General features: G+C 35.4%; 1 protein-coding gene across 1 annotated transcript in view; it reads left to right on the top strand.

Moving 5' to 3' along the window:
* LOC482172 (transmembrane protease serine 11C-like) overlaps positions 1–15402 on the top strand; it is a 48840-nt gene extending 33438 nt beyond the window's left edge. The window contains exons 6-10 of the mRNA XM_038556210.1: positions 4332–4370; positions 7540–7711; positions 8960–9219; positions 10180–10322; positions 13862–15402. Coding sequence (XP_038412138.1) covers positions 4332–4370; positions 7540–7711; positions 8960–9219; positions 10180–10322; positions 13862–14023 — 776 coding nt within the window. The 3' untranslated portion in view covers positions 14024–15402. The remainder of the gene's footprint in view (positions 1–4331; positions 4371–7539; positions 7712–8959; positions 9220–10179; positions 10323–13861) is intronic.
* Positions 15403–19360: the final 3958 nt, after the last annotated feature.

Genomic DNA, 19360 nt, shown 5'->3' with positions numbered 1-19360 from the left:
AAGCCTGTGCTTCGTTTAAAAAAGCCAAAGTAGAGGGTATACAGTCCTAAGGGATTCTTCCAAAGTATTTGTTTGTTCAAATCTTATAGGTCACCTCAAGTATTGTCTTTTGTCATCTAGCAGTGCTAGGTACTCAGATATATTACTATAATCCAGAATTACAGCTTTTGAGGTGGTACCTGTATCTTAAGGGCATTTCTGACCTAAAATTCTTATGTAAGCATCATTGGACAAGTGTCTTAGACATGAAATTTGAGTGGGCCTTTAATATTTCTTTTCCCTCGTCTTGGCATCCCAAGCTGGCCTCCAATTTTAGGTCCTTTAGTTTGCTTCTGCAAGCAGAGAACACCTATCTAAGGGGGCTCCTTTCCCTCATGTACAGTTCAAGTAAAGATCAAGAATCTTTTGTATGACTATGAAAATTTACTATGTAAATACTTGATGGAATCTTTCCCTGCTAGTGTAAGAGAGGAACAGTGCTCTGGTTACAGTGCTTTCTCCATTTATTTAAAACAACCTGTGCAATTAAAAAAGTGCAATGCAAAAAAAAAAAGATTAAAAAAAATTGGAGCACAGTTTTACCTTAAAAACTACCACCTGCAGGGACGCCTGGGTGGCTCAGCAGTGGGGCATCTGCCTTCAGCTCAGGTCGTGATTCCGGGATCCGGGATCAAGTCCTGTATCAGGCTCCTTGTGGGGAACCTGCTTCTCCCTCTGCCTGTGTCTCCAGGATCACACCCCGGGCTGCAGGCGGTGCTAAACCGCTGCTCCACCGGGGCTGCCCTAAAACATTTTATTAAAAGATGTATTTGTTATAGTTAATTAAGTCTTAAAATATTTTTTAAATTTCATCTTCAGGGACAAAATAGCATATTGAAGATACGTGCTGTAAAAAAAACTAATCTACATCACTCTGAGGAATGACAGATATGTTATGTCTAACCATAGACATAATTTTCAGTCTAATTAGAAACATAAAGAAACGCATTTGCTAAAGCTACAGATGCAGTCAGGTGATTAATCCAAACCTGTACTGTGTGAAGAATCAGTTTTTGTTCAACCACAATCCAAGTTCATGCTCTGTTCCTTTGTGTTTCAATTCAGACCAGTCATATTAATGTTCCTTTTTGGAGGGGATGGGGGTGGTGAAAACATTATAAATAAACTTCCGAGGTGGAAGATGATAATTCCTGTGTTACAAAACAATTTTATAACAGTAACCTTATTCAGAAAGTCTATGTACATTTATTTAGTTTTAAAATTTCCTCAAACCTAACACATGAAAATTTTTAAAGATCCCATAAAAAACTCCAAAAGTGTATCAGCTAATCTCCTCTATATTTTTAATGCTAGAACCCTAGGAAAACTATCTGAAAAGTAGGATTAATCAATTTATTTAACATTTGGACTCACATAAAGTAATAAATTCACCTAAGCAATAAATTCACTAAGTTAAAGCCCATGCTCTATGCAAAATTTATGTTATAAATGTATCTACTGCTACTGTAAAAATCTTCCTTATACTTCAGAATCATACAGCTTAGTTTTCATCATTCTTATGTTTCAGATATTTTTTAAGGAAGAAAAAAGTCGCTGGATATCAGACTTTTATGAGCATATCCAAATTTGCATTTCTTATTTTACAATCCCAGAAAGACACTAAATATTAAATAATTATAGATCCAAAAGCCCATTCAGAAAGCATCTAAGCATCTCTCCTAATCCAACGTTCAACAATGAGTGAATCATGCCTATTTTGCCCCCAGTAAATTTCATTGACTCCTTTCCAAAAGAATGTTTGTCATCAGCTATTCCTATTTCCCCTGCTGCCCCTCTATGCTGCTTGATTTTTCTTGGTGCATCCAATTTTCTATGCACAAATATACCATAGCACTAATCATATAGGATTACATTAACTACTTAGTTGTACATCTCTTCCACTACACTCCAAGTTCACTGAGGACAGGGTCCACATCCATTGTTTTTTCATTCCTGGCCCATAGGAGATCAATGCACAGTTTCTCAGCTGTTTTTTAAAACTGATTTGTCTTATTATCCTTTGATGGAATCTCCTCCTTGGCAGAGACAGTGCCATTGTTTTTTGTCACTTCCTTTATACGCTACATTGTAGACAGTATCTTAGGTTACAGACTTGACTCCTGATTCACAGGTAAATCCATAGGAGTTCTAGCCTTTGAATGTGAGCCAAGGGATTTAAAGAAAGGAAACACAAAGAGCCACACAGCAGTGACTCAATCCGAAGGAGTGACAGCTTAAATTACTTCTCCATTTATCGTACTTGTCTGTTCTCCTCCTACCCAAGTGATAGTTATTCTATTAAGCTCTGGGATTATACAACTATTAAAAGCAAATTATAAGTCAAAAACATTTCTTCCCTTTAGCAAATCATACATCAATAAAGAAACCTCAAAGAAAGAAGGTTCTGTGAATATAGATAGTAGGGTTTTCTAAATAATTAGTTCTCGTAAGGTGCAGGATTTGACATTTTTCCAGTTGATTTTCAGGAGTTTAATCATTTCCCAAACTCTTACTACGGTTTGGTATATTTTACTAACCACACAAAGTTCAATATCAAACTCTAAAGGTGTCCTGTCCAAATAAAATTAGCTGCTGGAAGGCAGCTCTGAAGGATTAGGTGGAAATGGGCCACCTTTTTGTTTAAGTGGATCTGGCTCATGTCTACTCAGTCTATCTGACAGTTTAATTGGTCCTACCTTTTTGTTCAAACAAGCTGACTTTCTGGTAAGATTCTTTTGTCTCCCTGATTTGTTGTGCAACCTAATGTAAAAGTGTGTAACTATAATTATCATATACAAATGGATACTCCCTCCTGGATTTATAGAAATACAAGAGCATAATAAAAATGAACTTACATTGGCATTTATAGTATTTAACTATCAAGCAGGTGGTAATTCATTTTTAAAGAGAAACTCTTAAATAGAAATGGCTAGTATATTTACATTTCTTTCCATCTGAAATTTGGGACATAATCCTGATTCACTCGTCCACCTTCCCACACACTTTCATCATGAATTAAATAGGTTTGCAGTTCTGCAAGGATTTGGGACCTAGAGCAAAACAATCTATTGTAAATCTTAGCCTAAAATACTCCCTAGATGTCTAGGAATGGGTAGACAATACTAAAGTCTGCCTTATTACTAGAGTAAAAAATTTTTTTATCCAAAGCAAATGGTAGATGAAATGACACGCTTAATTGAGTGTTTTGAATAATTGAAACCACACAAAGGATATTAATTTTAAAAGGATCAAATTGTAGCAAAATGCACTCAACACCAAAAAATGCACTAAATATAATAATGTGCATAGTCTCTCCTACTTATTAGCATTATCTGTTATGGTAAATGGTTATTTCAGTATCTTAACCTGGTTTCTCAAAAAGCAAAGCCTGACACAGAGACTTTCATGTAGTAGTTGATCTGAGAAAGAGTAGAGCAAAAAGAACAAAATAGAGAGGAAGAATTTTCAGCATCGGAAGCAACTCTAGCTCCATCCCATGGGATCTTCTGAGTACTATATTAGAACTGTATTCCTCTATTACTAAAGGGGTAGACATTTGTCTATTGACTCCCATCTTACACCAATTCCAACAGAGTTAACTCCCACATTTCCTATTGTCCATCTTGGAATGTCCAGTGGGTTCCTTCTGGCAGAAAATGAGAAATCTAAGGCACTAACTTGAAAAGGACACGTGTCAAATCACTCCTGAGTAAAGTGGATCCAAATATGTGTAGAATTTGTTACAACATTGTTATTGGGATAAGCTACTGGTGAAGACTATTTAAAGTGGTACATAGGGGATCCCTGGGTGGCTCAGCGGTTTAGCGCCTGCCTTTGGCCCAGGGCGCGATCCTGGAGTCCCTGGATCAAGTCCCACATTAGGCTCCCTGCATGGAGCCTGCTTCTCCCTCTGCCTGTGTCTCTGCCTCTTTCTCCCCCTATGTCTATCATGAATAAATAAAATCTTTAAAAAAAATAAAGTGGTGCATAAATGAGTCATCAGGTGATTTGAATTCAAGATACAGTGAAAGATCACAATTTTTCATATATTGTAGTACTTCCCAAGACCCAGACCTCTTTTTCAACTTATAATGCGGAACTTGAGAGTCTTTTTTATAAACAGAAGAATGAATACTAAAATTTTATTTCTCTCCATGAACTAGAAATTATATGATCAAAAATGAATAAAATGATTACATTTACAGAATAATGTGTTCCTCAAAAAGAAATAATTAGTATTAATATGTTCATAAATGTAAATATTTCCTTTTTCTTTTTTTTTTGACTTTTAGATATTGCAATGCCGACAGCAGAAAATCTTCTCAATGCCTGTAAGTTCATTAACAAAGAGTAATTTTCCAGTGAAATTTAATTCCCTGGATGGCAAAAAAAAGACTTCCACTTGACAATCAATATGGTACCCATAAGGATATAGTGGGAAGTCTGCTTTTAGAAACTTGTGAAAATGTGATTGTGGTTGGTCTTAAATAGACTGATATCATTGATTAAATTGACTGATATAAATTGATTTTAAATGAGAAACACAGGATTACATGGCATAATGACAGATGGGATCTATGGACAAGTAGTGATAATGAAGAATTTAGGATCTAAAACCAGCTGCACATCAGTTTTGAGCCCCAGATCCAACACATCCTAACTGGATGGTTAACGTTAGTTTCCAAAACCTTCAGTTCCAAGCTGTTGCAATGACATAAGAAGATAGCACAAGTAAGGTACTTACAAAAGTATACAGTTCATAATAAGCACTCAGTAGATGTTGGTTGTATTTTTTTACTCTACCTATAAAAACTTTAGGCCTAGGAACTCACTACGGAATTCTGATCATGCAAGCCAACCTTAGTGAGCTGGGACTTACATGCAAGAAGCTTCCTTGCTGATCAAGACACTCTGCTTCCACTTTCTCTACAACCACTGTGGGAAATTTGATCCCCAGGGTTGCTAGAACCTGTAGCAGGCTGTCAGAGAAGCACTGCCCTTATCTGGGCATTGACACTAATGGCAACAAGAAAGAGATCAGCCAATTTATGCATCTGAACTAAGCAACCATTCAGATCAATATTCTGAATTTGACTTGGCCTATTTGAAATTTTTAATTGTACTTTAAATAAAAAGTGAGAGGGGAATGGTAGGCAAGAAAAATCAAACAGGATTGAAGAAAGACTGGAGTTTGGTACATGACAAAATATATTAAAGTACAGTAATGAGAGATGAGATGGAAGTTAGAAGGGTAGGGAAGGTGTAAGAGCTTGGTAGAGTCTTTGATGTTTCAGAAAATGTCAACCATCAAGTCTTCATGATATTCCTTAAATTCTTGAAGTTTACCGTATGACCTTTTCTGAAATAACAAAAGCTACAAGGTGCCATTAAGATTTCAGCAGAAGGTAACGACAAGGTAATACTGCAGAGGTGGCAGCTGGAAGCTTAACAGACACAACACTATGAGTAAAGGAGAACTCAGAATGGAAATTGAGGCATGGATATAAATTAGATTACAATTCTGAACAAATGCACAAACAGGAAAGTAGAATCACCCAGGGGAGGTTCTCCTAGCCCACAGAGAAGCATCTTTGTTTTCCTATTTCTCTGAAGCAAGTTGAGTAAAAGCCAACTTCCTTTAGGAGTTGTCCAAACCGAAGGGAGGATAGGGAAGAACCATTATACCTTTGGGTTCTGAGTTATTTGTTTTATCCTCTGAAGATTCCATGATAAGGGAGTGGAAAGAAAGAGGAAAAGAAAAGGGCGTCACAGTCAATGAGTCAAAGTGAGACTCTCTCATTCAAAAATAACAACCACCTAGGCTCTGCTTCAGCTAAGTGGTTTTTATAAAGAGGATGCCTTAATAATCAGAGGTTTAGATTGCATCAAAGAGAACAATCCAGTATCAGAAGCAATATAAAAATTTAAGGACTTCAGAGGGCTAGCAAAGACCTTTTTAAAAGTCTACATGTCCCTCCCCTGTCCTCCTGATGCCTTTCCACCTTCCAGAAAGAGTATCTCAACCATATCTTGTAGTATCCCTATGAAACAATTGACCATCTACCCTCTCCAATTAATTTAAATGTTCTCATTCTTGATACAAATACCTTTCTCTAAGTCAGAGTTTCATAACCTTAACACTATTAGCATTTTGGGTCAGATACTTCTTTGTTTTAGGAACAGTTCTATGCATTATAGGATTTTTAGCAGCATCCCTGGCCTCTACCTACCAGTAGTGCACTCCCACACATAAATTATGACAACTAAAAATATTTCCAGATATTGCTAAATTTCTCTTGGGATTAGGGGTGGAGTGCAAAATTGTCCCTGATTGAGAACCACTGCTTTCATCTATGCCCACTGCATTGATTATGGCAAGTGTTTCTCATTCTCTATATATTATGGAACACACCCATTACAGAAAGGGGTCTTGAAGTCAAATATCATTTTTACTTCAAAATATCTTGTGGGTTATATGACATAGACTTCATTTCTACAAATATTTATTGAGCTCCTTATAGGTGATAAGTTCTCTGTGATAGGTCCTAGAAATATATATATTTTAAAAGATATGGTTCCTGTCCCCTAAAAAGGTTGATTAATGAGGCTGACAATCTCTAGTAAAAGATACCACAAATCTTTAACGAGCTCAGTGCTTTTGTTAGAGTAAGATGACATAGTCAAGAGAATCAGAAAGAGACAAAATAAAAGTTGTACTATTACTACAGATTTGCTTTAAAGATTTAAAGAATCCAGTTTCTCTGGATCTAAATTGACACTAGAGGGGCACATGGGTGGCTCAGTGGTTGAGTGTCTGCCTTTGACTCAGGTCATGATCCGGGGGTCCGGGGATCAAGTTCCACAACGGGCTCCCCGCAGGGAGCCTGCTTCTCCCTCTGCCTATGTCTCTGCCTCTCTTTCAGTATGTCTCATGAATAAATAAATTAAATCTTTTTTAAAAAATAAATTGACACTAGAGCACAGTCCTGATGCAGAGAAGTATTTTACTTTGGGAGAAGTTTGGCTCCCTTCATGTGTTATTCCTTTTAGCCAGATATTGTGGATTGAACTTGAATGCAAACACGTTTCTGTTTACTGTCTCTTGTCAACATCTCATTGACATTCACCCTCTCTTATGAATGTTTCAGAGCAATCACTGCTTTAAACAACTGCTCACAAAATTAAAAGCACACATTTCTATATACAACTTAGTAACTGGTTAGCAATTCTTCTCTTCCAAATTCAAACATTTCATTTCACTTGGTTCTTATAACAGATCATAGCAAGGCCATACAGATACACAGAGAGTATATGTAACTGATGAGGGTGGAGGAGGAAGATGTCAATCTAATTTGAATGAATTCTCAGGAAATCTCATGTCCTCAGTTAGACTGTGGGCTTTTCCTCAGTCAATCTTATTATGAGAGTTTGTTTACTATAGCAATGCATGCATAGGCAATATCAATATCATTATATGCTAATGAATTCTATTTTGAGCAGGTTGTGGACAACGGACAATAACTCCTTCTGGCAACAAGATAGCAGGGGGTATGGATGCCCAGGAAGGGGAATGGCCTTGGCAAGCTAGCCTTCAACAGAACAGTGTCCATCGATGTGGGGCCACTCTGATTAGTAACAGCTGGCTTGTCACTGCTGCTCATTGTTTTATAAAGTAAGCTTTGGACTACATAAAGCCTCAAAGCTACTCATGCACCAAAAGTCTGAAACATATCTTTCAAGAATATGGACATACATCTGAAACTAATGGTGTACTATATGTTGTCTATTGAGTTTAAATAAATGTTTTAAATTCAAAACAAAACAAAAAGAATATGGCCATACAACTATGCCTCCAACTGTTCAGTATTGTGGAGTATACTCTCAAAATCACTCAATGAATCAGTTTTAAAAAGAAGATATATTTAGGCTAGAAGAGGGTCTGTCAACAGTGGCACTATTATATGTGGTCCAAATGATTCTTTGTTTTGGGATGGCTATCCAGGCATTATAGGATATTTAGGAACATCCCTGGCCCCTATCCACCAAATGCCAGTAGCATCCCCCCAGGATTGACAACCAAAAATGTCTCCAGTTATTGCCAAATGTCTCCTGGAGGACAAAACAGCCCTCAGCTGAGAATCACTAAGCTAGACTTAATTCAATTTTATAAAGAAACAATAAATCCTAAACTGAACACTGGCCTTCTATTTCTTTCTCATCATTATTTTATCTGGTCTTATTTATTTAATCACAGATATATGAATTCATCTTGCATCACCCCATATATATTATAGCCCTACTTGAAATTATTAATTCTTTAAAGGAGTGCACCAAATGTTTGGTTTATTTTTACCCTTTTGTTTGATGTTTCCTTTTTTAAATTTCTATTGGCTTTATGTAGCACTTACTGGTTTTATTTTTAAATAAAAATCCCCTTTAAACTTAAGACTTTGAAATGTTCTAACAGCACTATTTTTCAGGGCTTAATACAAAAATCCTTCATTAACAAATTGTAGTAAAAATCAGAAGCATCTTCCTCTTTATAGCTTTTAATGGTAATAGAGAATTTAGGCTACTTCCATAAGTTTACTCTGTCCCATAATCTTGCCCACTTTTTATTTAATCTTACTTTCTTGTCTTATCATATTTATCTTTCTAAATACTCTTGAGCCTTTCTAGTCAGATAAAATTAGTTCCCATGGCTTGTTTTTTAAAATATAGCTTATTGAAAAAATAAAAATATAGCTTATTGAATTATTCAGTCTATTTGTGTTGTTTTTTTTTCTTTTACATACAGCTTTACTTTTGTATGTTAAATGCACTATGGGTATTTAATACATACCTAATTGCTTTAAAACATATATTAATTCCTACAACTCTGAAATATAGGACTTTTAATAAATAAATCTATTTTCCTTAGGGCCAGTGATCCCAAAGAATGGAGTGTTAGTTTTGGACTTCTTTTAAGTGACCCACAAACACAGCGAAGTATCAAGGATATTATAATTCATGAAAACTACCATTATCCCGCACATGATAATGACATTGCTGTTGTACATCTGTCCTCGCCAGTATTATATACAAGCAACATCCGAAGAGCATGTCTTCCAGAAGCTACTTATACATTCCCACCCAATTCAGATGTGGTGGTCACTGGATGGGGAACATTAAAGTCTGATGGTGAGTTCCTAACCTTCCTTCATTACATTGTTTGAATTTGAATTTTAGGAGTTAAAAAAAAACTTTCCAAATCACAACTAAACCTGAGAGATACTCTCTCTGGATCATTTCAAAGAAGATAATGTGCAATGGATGGAAAAATATCCTCAACTACATTCATACAGAAACTACAATTTCATAGAGCTTTTGCCATAATTTCCCTTAACAATGGCAGTTTTTATAGAAATGCATTATTTGAAGCAGTAATTCATTTTCCTCTATTTTATTCATTCATTCATTCAATAAACATTTATCTTGATTACCACCTTTATTCCAAACACCAGTATGCATGGTTTGGATATTTTCATGAATAAAAGAGGCAAATATTCCTGTCCTCATGAAGCTTACATTTTTAGCAAACAAAGACAATAACCATGAAATATAATAAATAAGTACATTACACAGCATGTTTTGTGCAGGTAAGTACCATAGCAAACAATTAAAAAGGACTACAAAAAAATAAAATAATAAAATAAAAATAAAAACATAAAAAGGACTACAGAAGATTTGACATTTCTGATGGGGAAAAATGAGTAGCCCTAAGTGACAAGGCAATACCTAAGCAAAAATCATTTAAATATGTGCATCCCATGACCTTAATGATGTAAAGATTTAGTGGCAATTTATGTTCATAAATGCATCTGAAAGCAAGAAAAAATCTAAAATTAATTATAAGATTCAGAATTACAGTAACGGCAGAAAATCTTAGAATGATTATAAAATATATGCTTCTGGAATATGAATTTTACATTTTGTCTTCTAAGGCATACATGCAATCTGCTTTGTGACTAAGAAAGGAGACAAAACAAAATGGATGTTTTACATTGATTTGAAAATTGTACATAGTGTTAGGTACTAATAAACCTAGACAGAGATATTAATATTAACTTTAGCAAAAATTATATAATTTTCTTCCTTTAGGAACAAGTCCTAATATACTCCAAAAAGGATTAGTGAAGATTATAGATAATAAAACCTGCAACAGTGAAGAGGTATACAGTGGTGTGATCACACCTGGAATGTTGTGTGCCGGGTTCCTGGAGGGAAGTGTGGATGCCTGCCAGGTAAATCTGCCTACTCCATTTTCAAGATTGTTTTTTTGTGGGTTTTAATTCCAGTTTACTTGTTCAATTTTCTCAAAAGAAGAAATTTTTATATTTAATAAGATAGTTATTAAATTAAAATACTACAGGGCTAAACTGCTCTTACTGTTACAAGAAGCTGTCATGACGTAGGAGTGGGGAAGAGACTAAACCTGGAATAAGCAATAAAGAGATGAATGGAATATTGGCAACTTTAGTTAGATTGGTCCTCCTTCACTGAGAAGCACTTAACTGAATCCAACACCAAACCTAATGATCATGGAGCTTTCTTCTTTTGGGTGATTCCAACACTCTAAATAATTTGTTGACTTGACAATGCTTGTATAGCATCTCCATGTGGTAGGCACTGTTTTAAGCTCTTTACAAATATTAATTTATTTAAGTTATGATCATCCTGTGGCATACGTTTATACTATTGTAAGTCCTATTTCTCAGATGAAGAAACTTGAGACAAGGAGATCAAATAAATTATTTAAACTCACAGGTATTAAGTAGTAGAACTCAGACTTCAGCGGAGCACACTGTGCTATAGAGCGTATACATAGTGAATGCTCCACTAAGCTGCCTTTCCTATGCTTAATATGCTTCAAACACCTCTGGTGCTATTTATAAGCAATAGTCTCAGAGTTAACAAAAGTACTACTGCAGTTATCTAGGCAAGCAGAATCAGTGGTAAATCCAGAAAGACCCTTTTTTTATTCATTCATTTTAATGGACTACTACATACCAGACGCTGTGCTAGGTGCAGAGGAGTTAAAAGTGAATAAAGCATTATCCCCGTACTCTAGAGTTAGAAGACATACAAACAAGTACTTACAATACGTAATTATCATCTCCAATTACAGATTCTCATCTTTCCAACTGCCCCACTAACCTTATTCTTCCAAGTTATGACAAGTTTAAATCCTAGTTTCTCTCAATTTTCTCTATCCATCACCTTTAGCACCATGACTCTCTTCTAACCGTATGCAGCCTAAAGGTCTTATTATTTCAACCACTCCATTGACAGTACCCTCAGTGACTTCACCATCTTCTACTTCCCCTACGCTAAATAATCTCCAGCCGCAGAGCAATATGATTATTTTATTGACTCCTATATGTGAGCTCCTGAGCACAACTGGAAGAAATCTGATAGCCTTGTAAACTGGTGTCATATATATCACAGCTGGGTCCTTAACACACTACAGAATTATTTAATACCTCCTTTATAGTCTGTCAGCCTTTCATTGCATTGTTTGAATGTGATCCTATATGCCCTTACACTCCTCAACATATGACATTTCCTCATACTAACTAGAAAAAAGAAATGAAAAAAGTCATGAGAGCTCCTTTAATTTCTTTTCTACATGATAAATTTATATTTGTACTTATCTTCACCTTCCAGGCTCAGGACAAACAAATTAATTACTTGTACTCTTCAAACCTAATCTTTTGTCTGTATTCTTCACCCACTCTCTGTTTACACAAATATTTGAACTTTACATTACTTTGAACTTTCTTCCATATTTTCCAAACTGTCCCACTCCAATGGACTCTTCCACATTCCTATAAGTATTATTAGGTCTCTCCTTTAGTACACCCTACTTTATATTTCTTTTTCCCTTCTTGGTCAAATCTCTACAGAATAGTTTACCATCAGTGTTCCATAGTCTCAACTTATTTACTCTCTAACCCACTGCTTGCAGACTTTTGCCCTAGCAGATCAGTGAAAGTATTTTAGCCAAGATTACTAATAACAATATAATTGCCAAATCCAATACACGTAGAGTGGAAGATGGACTGGAAGCAAGTAAGTTAGAGATATTGAGAACTATTAAAAGATCCTAAAAAAGGTAATAAGGGCTTCAAATAAGACACATTAGGAATGAAGAGACAAGACAGGTAGACAAGACTGCAGGAGTGATTAGAATTAAGGATGAGGGAAAAGAAGGAATACATGCTAAATTCCATATTTCTCCCTGAGCAACTGGAGAGAAGATGTACAGGAGAAAAGGAAGTTTTGTGGAGAATGAAGTTTGGAGTGTGCTAAATTTGAAGTGCCTGTGAAATATCCAGGTATATATGTCCAATGTGCCATTAGAAATAAAAACCTTAAAAAAAAAGAAATAAAAACCTTGAGCTCAAGAAAGAGTTCTGGCTGTAGATATATATCTGAAAGTTATCATCACCTTGTGGTGGTAGTTAAATTCAGGAGCACTGACACAAATTGCTCAGATACAGTATATAAAATAAGCACCTAAGTGATAGAACTCTGGTATAAATGCTTTTAAGGGGCTAACAGGAAGAGATAAGACAGATCAGAAAAATAATAAGAATAAGAAATTGGTTTCATGGGATTCCAGGGATCAAAAAAAAAAAAAAAGAGAGAGAGAGAGAGAATAGTTAATAGTGACACATGCCAAAGAGTAAGATAGATGCTAGAAAGAGTGTATCAACTTCAACAATAGTTTATTGGTAAAGTTTAGAAGGTTCTTTGGTAGAAAGAAAAACCATTTAGAAGAAAAATAAGACAAGAAAATTAAAATTTCAATATAAACTTCTACTTCAGAAGAAATCTGATAGCCTTTCAAGCCACTTAGCTATGAAAGGAAAATAATTAGAGCAATAGAAGAGGTCTTAAGATCAGAAAGGCTGTCATTTTTTTTGGATAGGCAAAACTGGAAAAAAAAATGTATATGCCTGGTGGAGAAAGACAGTGGAGAAAATGAAAGCATATTAGGAAAAACAAACAAGAGAAGATTATTGATAGAACATGTCTTGATCCAGAGCGCAGGTGGAGGGATTAGCCTTAGAAAGAACTAAGTATCTCCATTTAGCTGACAAGGAGTATGAATACAGGTGTGCATTGATGCAGATGAGCCAGGAAGTCAAAAGAGACAGGACAAGAAAGGAGAGATTGCTATCTATTATTCTCCATTTACTCCATAAATTTGAAATTAAGAGATTAGATTCAGAGGGAGGGCACTAGATTTTTAAAAATTGTAAAATAAGCTTTGTGCACTATTGGTGGGAATGTAAAATGGTGCAGCCTCTATGGAAAACAGTATGGTGGTTCCTCACAAAAGTTAAAAATAGATTACCATATGATCCAGCAATTCCACTTCTGGATATATACTCAAAAGAAGGGGCACAAATAGATATTTGGACATTTAACCCATAGGAGCATTATTCACAATCCAAAAGATGAAAGCAACCCAAGTGCCCACTGATGGATAACTGGATAAGCAAAATGTTGTATATACATAAAACTGAGTATTATTCATCCTTAAAAAGCAAGGAAATGCTGACACATGCTACAACATGGGTGAAACTTAAAGACACTGTGTTAAGTGAGATAAACCAGCCACAAAAAAAAAAATACTGAATGACTCCACTCAATATTGAAATATCTAGGGTTTTTTTTCCTTTTTCTGCATCTCCCTGACTTTATTACAGAAGAGAAAAATAAGCAGTATTCACCTTTCAAGTATAGTAATTGTATGTATCCTTTTTCTCTCTAGGGTGACTCCGGTGGACCTCTGGTTGGTGCAGATTATAAAGGCACTTGGTTCCTTGCTGGCATTGTAAGCTGGGGAGATGAATGTGCTCTCCGAAACAAGCCTGGTGTCTACACTCGTGTAACATACTATCGAGACTGGATCTTGTCCAAAACTGGTCTCTAGTGCAGAAGTTCTTTTATAAAGTTTGAAAAGTATACCTTTTTCAGGTATAATTGTATACAAATTACAAATTGTAATTTGTAAACAGTTACAAATATGTTTGTAATTCCAAAACCACATTTAACTTAGAATACCTTTCTTTATGTGCATTTAATGTTGCAAATATAAGGATATACAATTTCAGAACTATGAAAAATTTGTATGTTAGATTGTGAAAAGGGGCTAGTGACAGTAATGAACTAGGATATATAATTTCCCCTTTACCCCTCTCCAGACTGAAGGTAATTATATGAACAAACATGGATTACAGTTTACTAAGGAGGTCTTCTCCACCGATTTGTAGACCCAGGTACCTTAGGAAATCATAGAATAGGTGTTGGCAATAAACTCCCTTCTGAGTGTATGAATAATCCCCTGCTGAATCACACGGCTGCCACAAGATCCATGTGTTGGTAAGTTGCAGCCTAGTGAATTGCAGTGTGATGCCTATAAAAGTTTCCAAAGAAAATCTGTCTAGCTGTGTTCTTTCCAGTCTTCATGCCAATGTTAATCTCTTCCCTATCTAGGCTTCCTCACTCTGTTGACACAAAACAGCACGATAATCCCATGGGGTACGTTGTTGATCTGTTCCTATTTCTCTTTTACATGTGAGGCCAAGATGTTTCTCACAGAGAAGCACGTAATAGTAAAATTATCATCAGACACATGGGCTGTGTTTCACTATGTAGGCTTGAACATGCTATGCAGATAACATATAAGATATGTATTCCATATCTTCAATCTCTTAAAATTCCTCAATAATATCAATTACCAGACAGAATAAATAATATGGAAATTTTGCTTTCATTTCACTTTCCTTTTGCCCATACGGAAACATTCTAGCTGAGGGCACAGAGGTCTATAAATGCACTGTTAGGGCTCATGCCAACTTGCCACATAAACACATCAGTTGGCTTTTTTCATGAATATTATCTTTTGGCAGTGAGTTCCCAGACTGTGTGTGGTCCAGGCCATATCTCTAAGTCAGTTTACCTTTCTCTTTTTCATCACCGAAAGCTACCACGAATAGCTTTTATTATGATATAGATTTTGTTCATGGACCCCAAGAACAATTATGTTAATATAGTAGCTGACATTTATAGACCACTATGTGCCAGGCACAGTTTATATGCATTATTACACTAAGCCCTCACAACAACGTTGTGAGGATGGTTCCCCTGCAATCATAATTTTATAGAGAAGGAGACTGAGATAGACGGAAGTGAAGTCCAGAGAGCTTATAATTCCCTGAGCTGGGGTTCAAAATCAGAAAATTGGATTCCAGGGCCCACACTTTAAACAACTATGCGCTGTTATGTGTTATGGTTATACTTAAGGATCTATCGAGCATAGTATTCTAAAATGTAAGTTTTGTCATAGACTATGTAGATGAATGAATACAGTAGCTTTATTATCTTATGGATTTCTAAAATATTTTGACATATCTCAAGCTATACATTTATAAGAATTAGTATTCCTACTTTCTAATTTTTTAGAAATTAAGTATTTACAAAAAATATGGATATTGGTCAAGATTCATTGGTCACAAGCGAGAGAAACTCAATATAGCTTTAGTGAAAAGATTAAACTTTTGATTCATTTGACTAAAAATAAAGGGATCCACATGTGGATCCTGGGGCTAGCTCCAGGGGTTCCAACAGTGTCTTGATCTCTAGCCACATCTTAACTTTTCTCTCCTCTGCTTTCATTCATGGCCAAATGCTACCTGCTGAGGTGGTGGTAAAGACCAGCTCTATGATTAGGTTTCCTTTAGTGCTAAACTGACAGATGCACATATAGGCAGCACTCCGGCCCTCTAGCTCCATTAAAAAAAATAATCCTGAGGGTGCCACCTGGTGGAGGTGGGAGGGGCCTTAATCAATAGCCCCTCAGAACAGGGAGGGGCATTTAAAGAAAAAAAATTCTGGCAGACAAAAAAATAATGGTCATCTATTACCCAGTGCAAAATGTGTTAACTTCTGAATCAATACAGTGTTACTCTAAATTATACTATCTCACAACAGATTCTATATTTTCATGTATTTATTGTCTTTACAGATTTTGCATAAAGCAATATCATGCTATGCATATTCTGGTATCTTAGAAAAAAGCTAGATGATTTAAGTCACCAGTACTCTTCTTTTCCTAACTTCTTCGTGTTTAGAAAGTGCATAATATTCCTGTGATGGAAAAAAAAGTACAAATACTTTTTATTTTGGAAAAGAATTTGACATGAAACAAGTACATTAGGTAAGCACATTTAAGAAACCTGCCACTTCCAGATAGTGTCGGTTTAAGTAAATCACCCTGTGTAATGATTCACTCTGTGATGAAAGACTCCCTTTTCCTCTCCTCTACAAGAGAGACTGAACAGTAAGGAATGACAGTTAGAAAGGTGCCTGCCCTCTGGGTCAACAATGTCGTAATTCCTGGGTCTCTCCAGATTCAGGCGTTCCTGCTCTAACATAGTATCTGGCAAGAGTTAATGATGAGAACTTTGATATAATAGTAAAAACTCAGTACATTGAATATAAATATGTTATTACCTAGTTTTTTAAATAGACAAGTTAAATATCATATAGATAACACTACAAGTAAGTACTGTGTGTTGAGGTCCACTTTTCCATCAACCCCTCCTTACTACTAGTGGTAATATGTTAATTAATTTATAAGGTTCAGTTCTAAGTTGGTTTATTCTTTTGCCTGTTTAAACCTCATGCCTTTGTGCTGCAACCACTTGGATTATCTGGCATCTCTTGCAGTATTGTGATTGTTTATCAGGTAATTCAATATCTGGCAAAACCAGTTTTATTAGAATTTGTTACCCTTACTGCAGATGAGTATTTTCACTTTGAACTCTGAGTTCTCTCATTTTTACTCAGACTGCTACTTTTCAGGACTCTTTTTGCTAAGCATACTATCCTTGTTTATGCCACTGGAAAATGCATGTAGCATTGTTCAGACTCTTTCTGCCATAATTCAACTTCCCTCAGGAGATCTTCTAGGTTAAGTGCAAAATAATTGGCTTCCTCAATGATTTTCATCAAGACTTTTTAACAAGTAAGCAATACAAAAGCAACAACTTTTGTAGTTTATTCTTTCTTCATTTTCAAGGATCCTTTTGTTAAAAAAAAATAGAGCGAGAGAGAGAACCTTATGACATACATTTTGAAGTACTAGAAAAATAGTCTTGTCACATTTTCTTTTAACCCTTCACTATGTGGGAATTTTGATATAAATTCATGTTAATTATTTTTCTAAGAGGAAAATTCTTATTTTCCCATATGCTTCAAATGACACTTCTTAAAATTTTTTCATATAAAAAATGTAAAATCCATATTATAGGCTTTCAACCTATATTTTCAACACCTAGAACTCTGTTTGATGCACAAAAACATTTGTTAAATAAATTAATGAAAAAGTGAATGAATGAGTAAAGCTTGGAACCTAGTTCCTATGACTGTATTAAATAAGGCATAACCAACAAATGAAAATACACCATTTAATGAATAGAAATCTGTGCATAATTAAAGAAAATGATTTTGTAGTTAACAGAGAACATATCCTATGAATTTTACAGGAAATAGCTGAGGCCCCAGAGGCTTGAGAGTCACACAGGGAAATGGGGATCTCTCGAGTCCCAATATTGTTCTCTTTCTTCTCTACTATATTTATTATGAAAATTTGGTTTAAATTCAATTACAGAGAATGTTATTGCCTTCAAACCCTGATTTCCTAGAATGCTTTGAATGGATTTTCTGCTTGTAAGGGACATTATTTTTGCTCCACCCAGACCCCTCTATCAGACATGGATACTCCTCCATCAATTGTTGAGCTACTCTCTTCTGAGAAATGCCTTCAGTTTCTGGGAGCCATCCCCCATCTGAGCCTGAGAAGTGATACTTCTACCCACGCAACCTGTGGGTGGGTATCAGCCAATGGGTAACTGATGCAGGAGTACAAAAGCTCAGACCCCTATATAAATAGGAAAACTGTGGTACACGTGTGCTGCAGTGCTCCACGTGGGACTGGGCTAAGGCTGAAGTCCAGCCAAAGCCACATTTGCCTGGTTTCTTCCTCTGCCCTATCTTGCTTTCCTCCCTCTTTTATAGGCTTCCCCTTGGAGCCTTCCTCAAACCACTTACACAAGAATCATCATCTCCAGTTCTGATTGACCTAATACATTGGTTAATTTCATTTTCAGGTGAGTTAGGGAAAGCCATATTTTTCCTGAAATACATGAATGTGTTTTCCTAATTCAGTAAATCCACTATAATAAACCCAACTGAATCTTTATTGTTTCAGAATATCTTGACTAAAGTTCATCATTACAAACATGATATTTCCTTGTATTGTACTACAAGGTTAGATGCAGGTAGTTTAAGCGTCTAAATGTAACTATACTGATTTTCGGACATGGTTTATGTTTAACTGAATCCCTGTTATCACTTTTCTTTCTTTTTCCTTCTTCTGATTTTCATGGTAGTATAGTGCAAAAACATGTCCAAGTTACTAACCATACCCCGGTTTGTAAAATTCCAGTTAGTCAAGTTTTGGTATTCAAAGACTTTTGCTTTAAGAGATTTTTATTTGTTCCCATGGGGGATTTGATGATCCAGTAAGAAAAAATTCTATGTAAAAATAATACTATATTACAGATATAGACTCCTATCTATGAAATTACTCTTTATAATGAGTCTTGAATATATGATATCTGCATTATAGACCAGGGAAAATAAATTGGAGAAGGGTTATTTATAAGCTTCCTATTATCACTCCTACCTTCAAAAAATACTACTAAGTTTCAAAATTACACATTCTAGCTAAACAATCACAAAAACATCCCAGATAAAAGACAATAAAATCATCTATTTGAGTAAAAATCCTTTCAAAGATTTTTATCTTCGAAAAGATGTTAAATAACTATAACATCCCTGAGTATCGATTCTCTTTCAACTTTAAGTCCTAATGATTTAAAAACATAATATTGATTTTTATAAAAATAAATTTTTAAAAACTCTGTTTTATTAAAAATTATCATAAAAGAATTAGTGTCATCGTCATTAACTCCAAAAGGAATAGTTCTGTCCCATGGAGCAGGAAAGGTTGCTGAGTGGTTTTTTGTGAAGTGGCAAAGTATAGGGTTAAGAGCCAACATTACCTGAATTCAGATTCCGGTTCTGCCACCTAATTTGCTATGTGAAGTTAGGCAGCCTACCTAACATTTCTATACTTCAGTTTCCCCATTTATAGACTCAAAATAATAATAGTATTTACCCCAAAAGGTAGTTATAAGGATTA

Source organism: Canis lupus, chromosome 13 (assembly GCF_011100685.1).
Source record: "Canis lupus familiaris isolate Mischka breed German Shepherd chromosome 13, alternate assembly UU_Cfam_GSD_1.0, whole genome shotgun sequence".
In the NCBI taxonomy this organism is placed as follows: domain Eukaryota; kingdom Metazoa; phylum Chordata; class Mammalia; order Carnivora; family Canidae; genus Canis; species Canis lupus.
The sequence above is the reverse complement of the archived record's forward strand: the minus strand, read 5'-3'. Positions and strand labels throughout refer to the sequence as shown.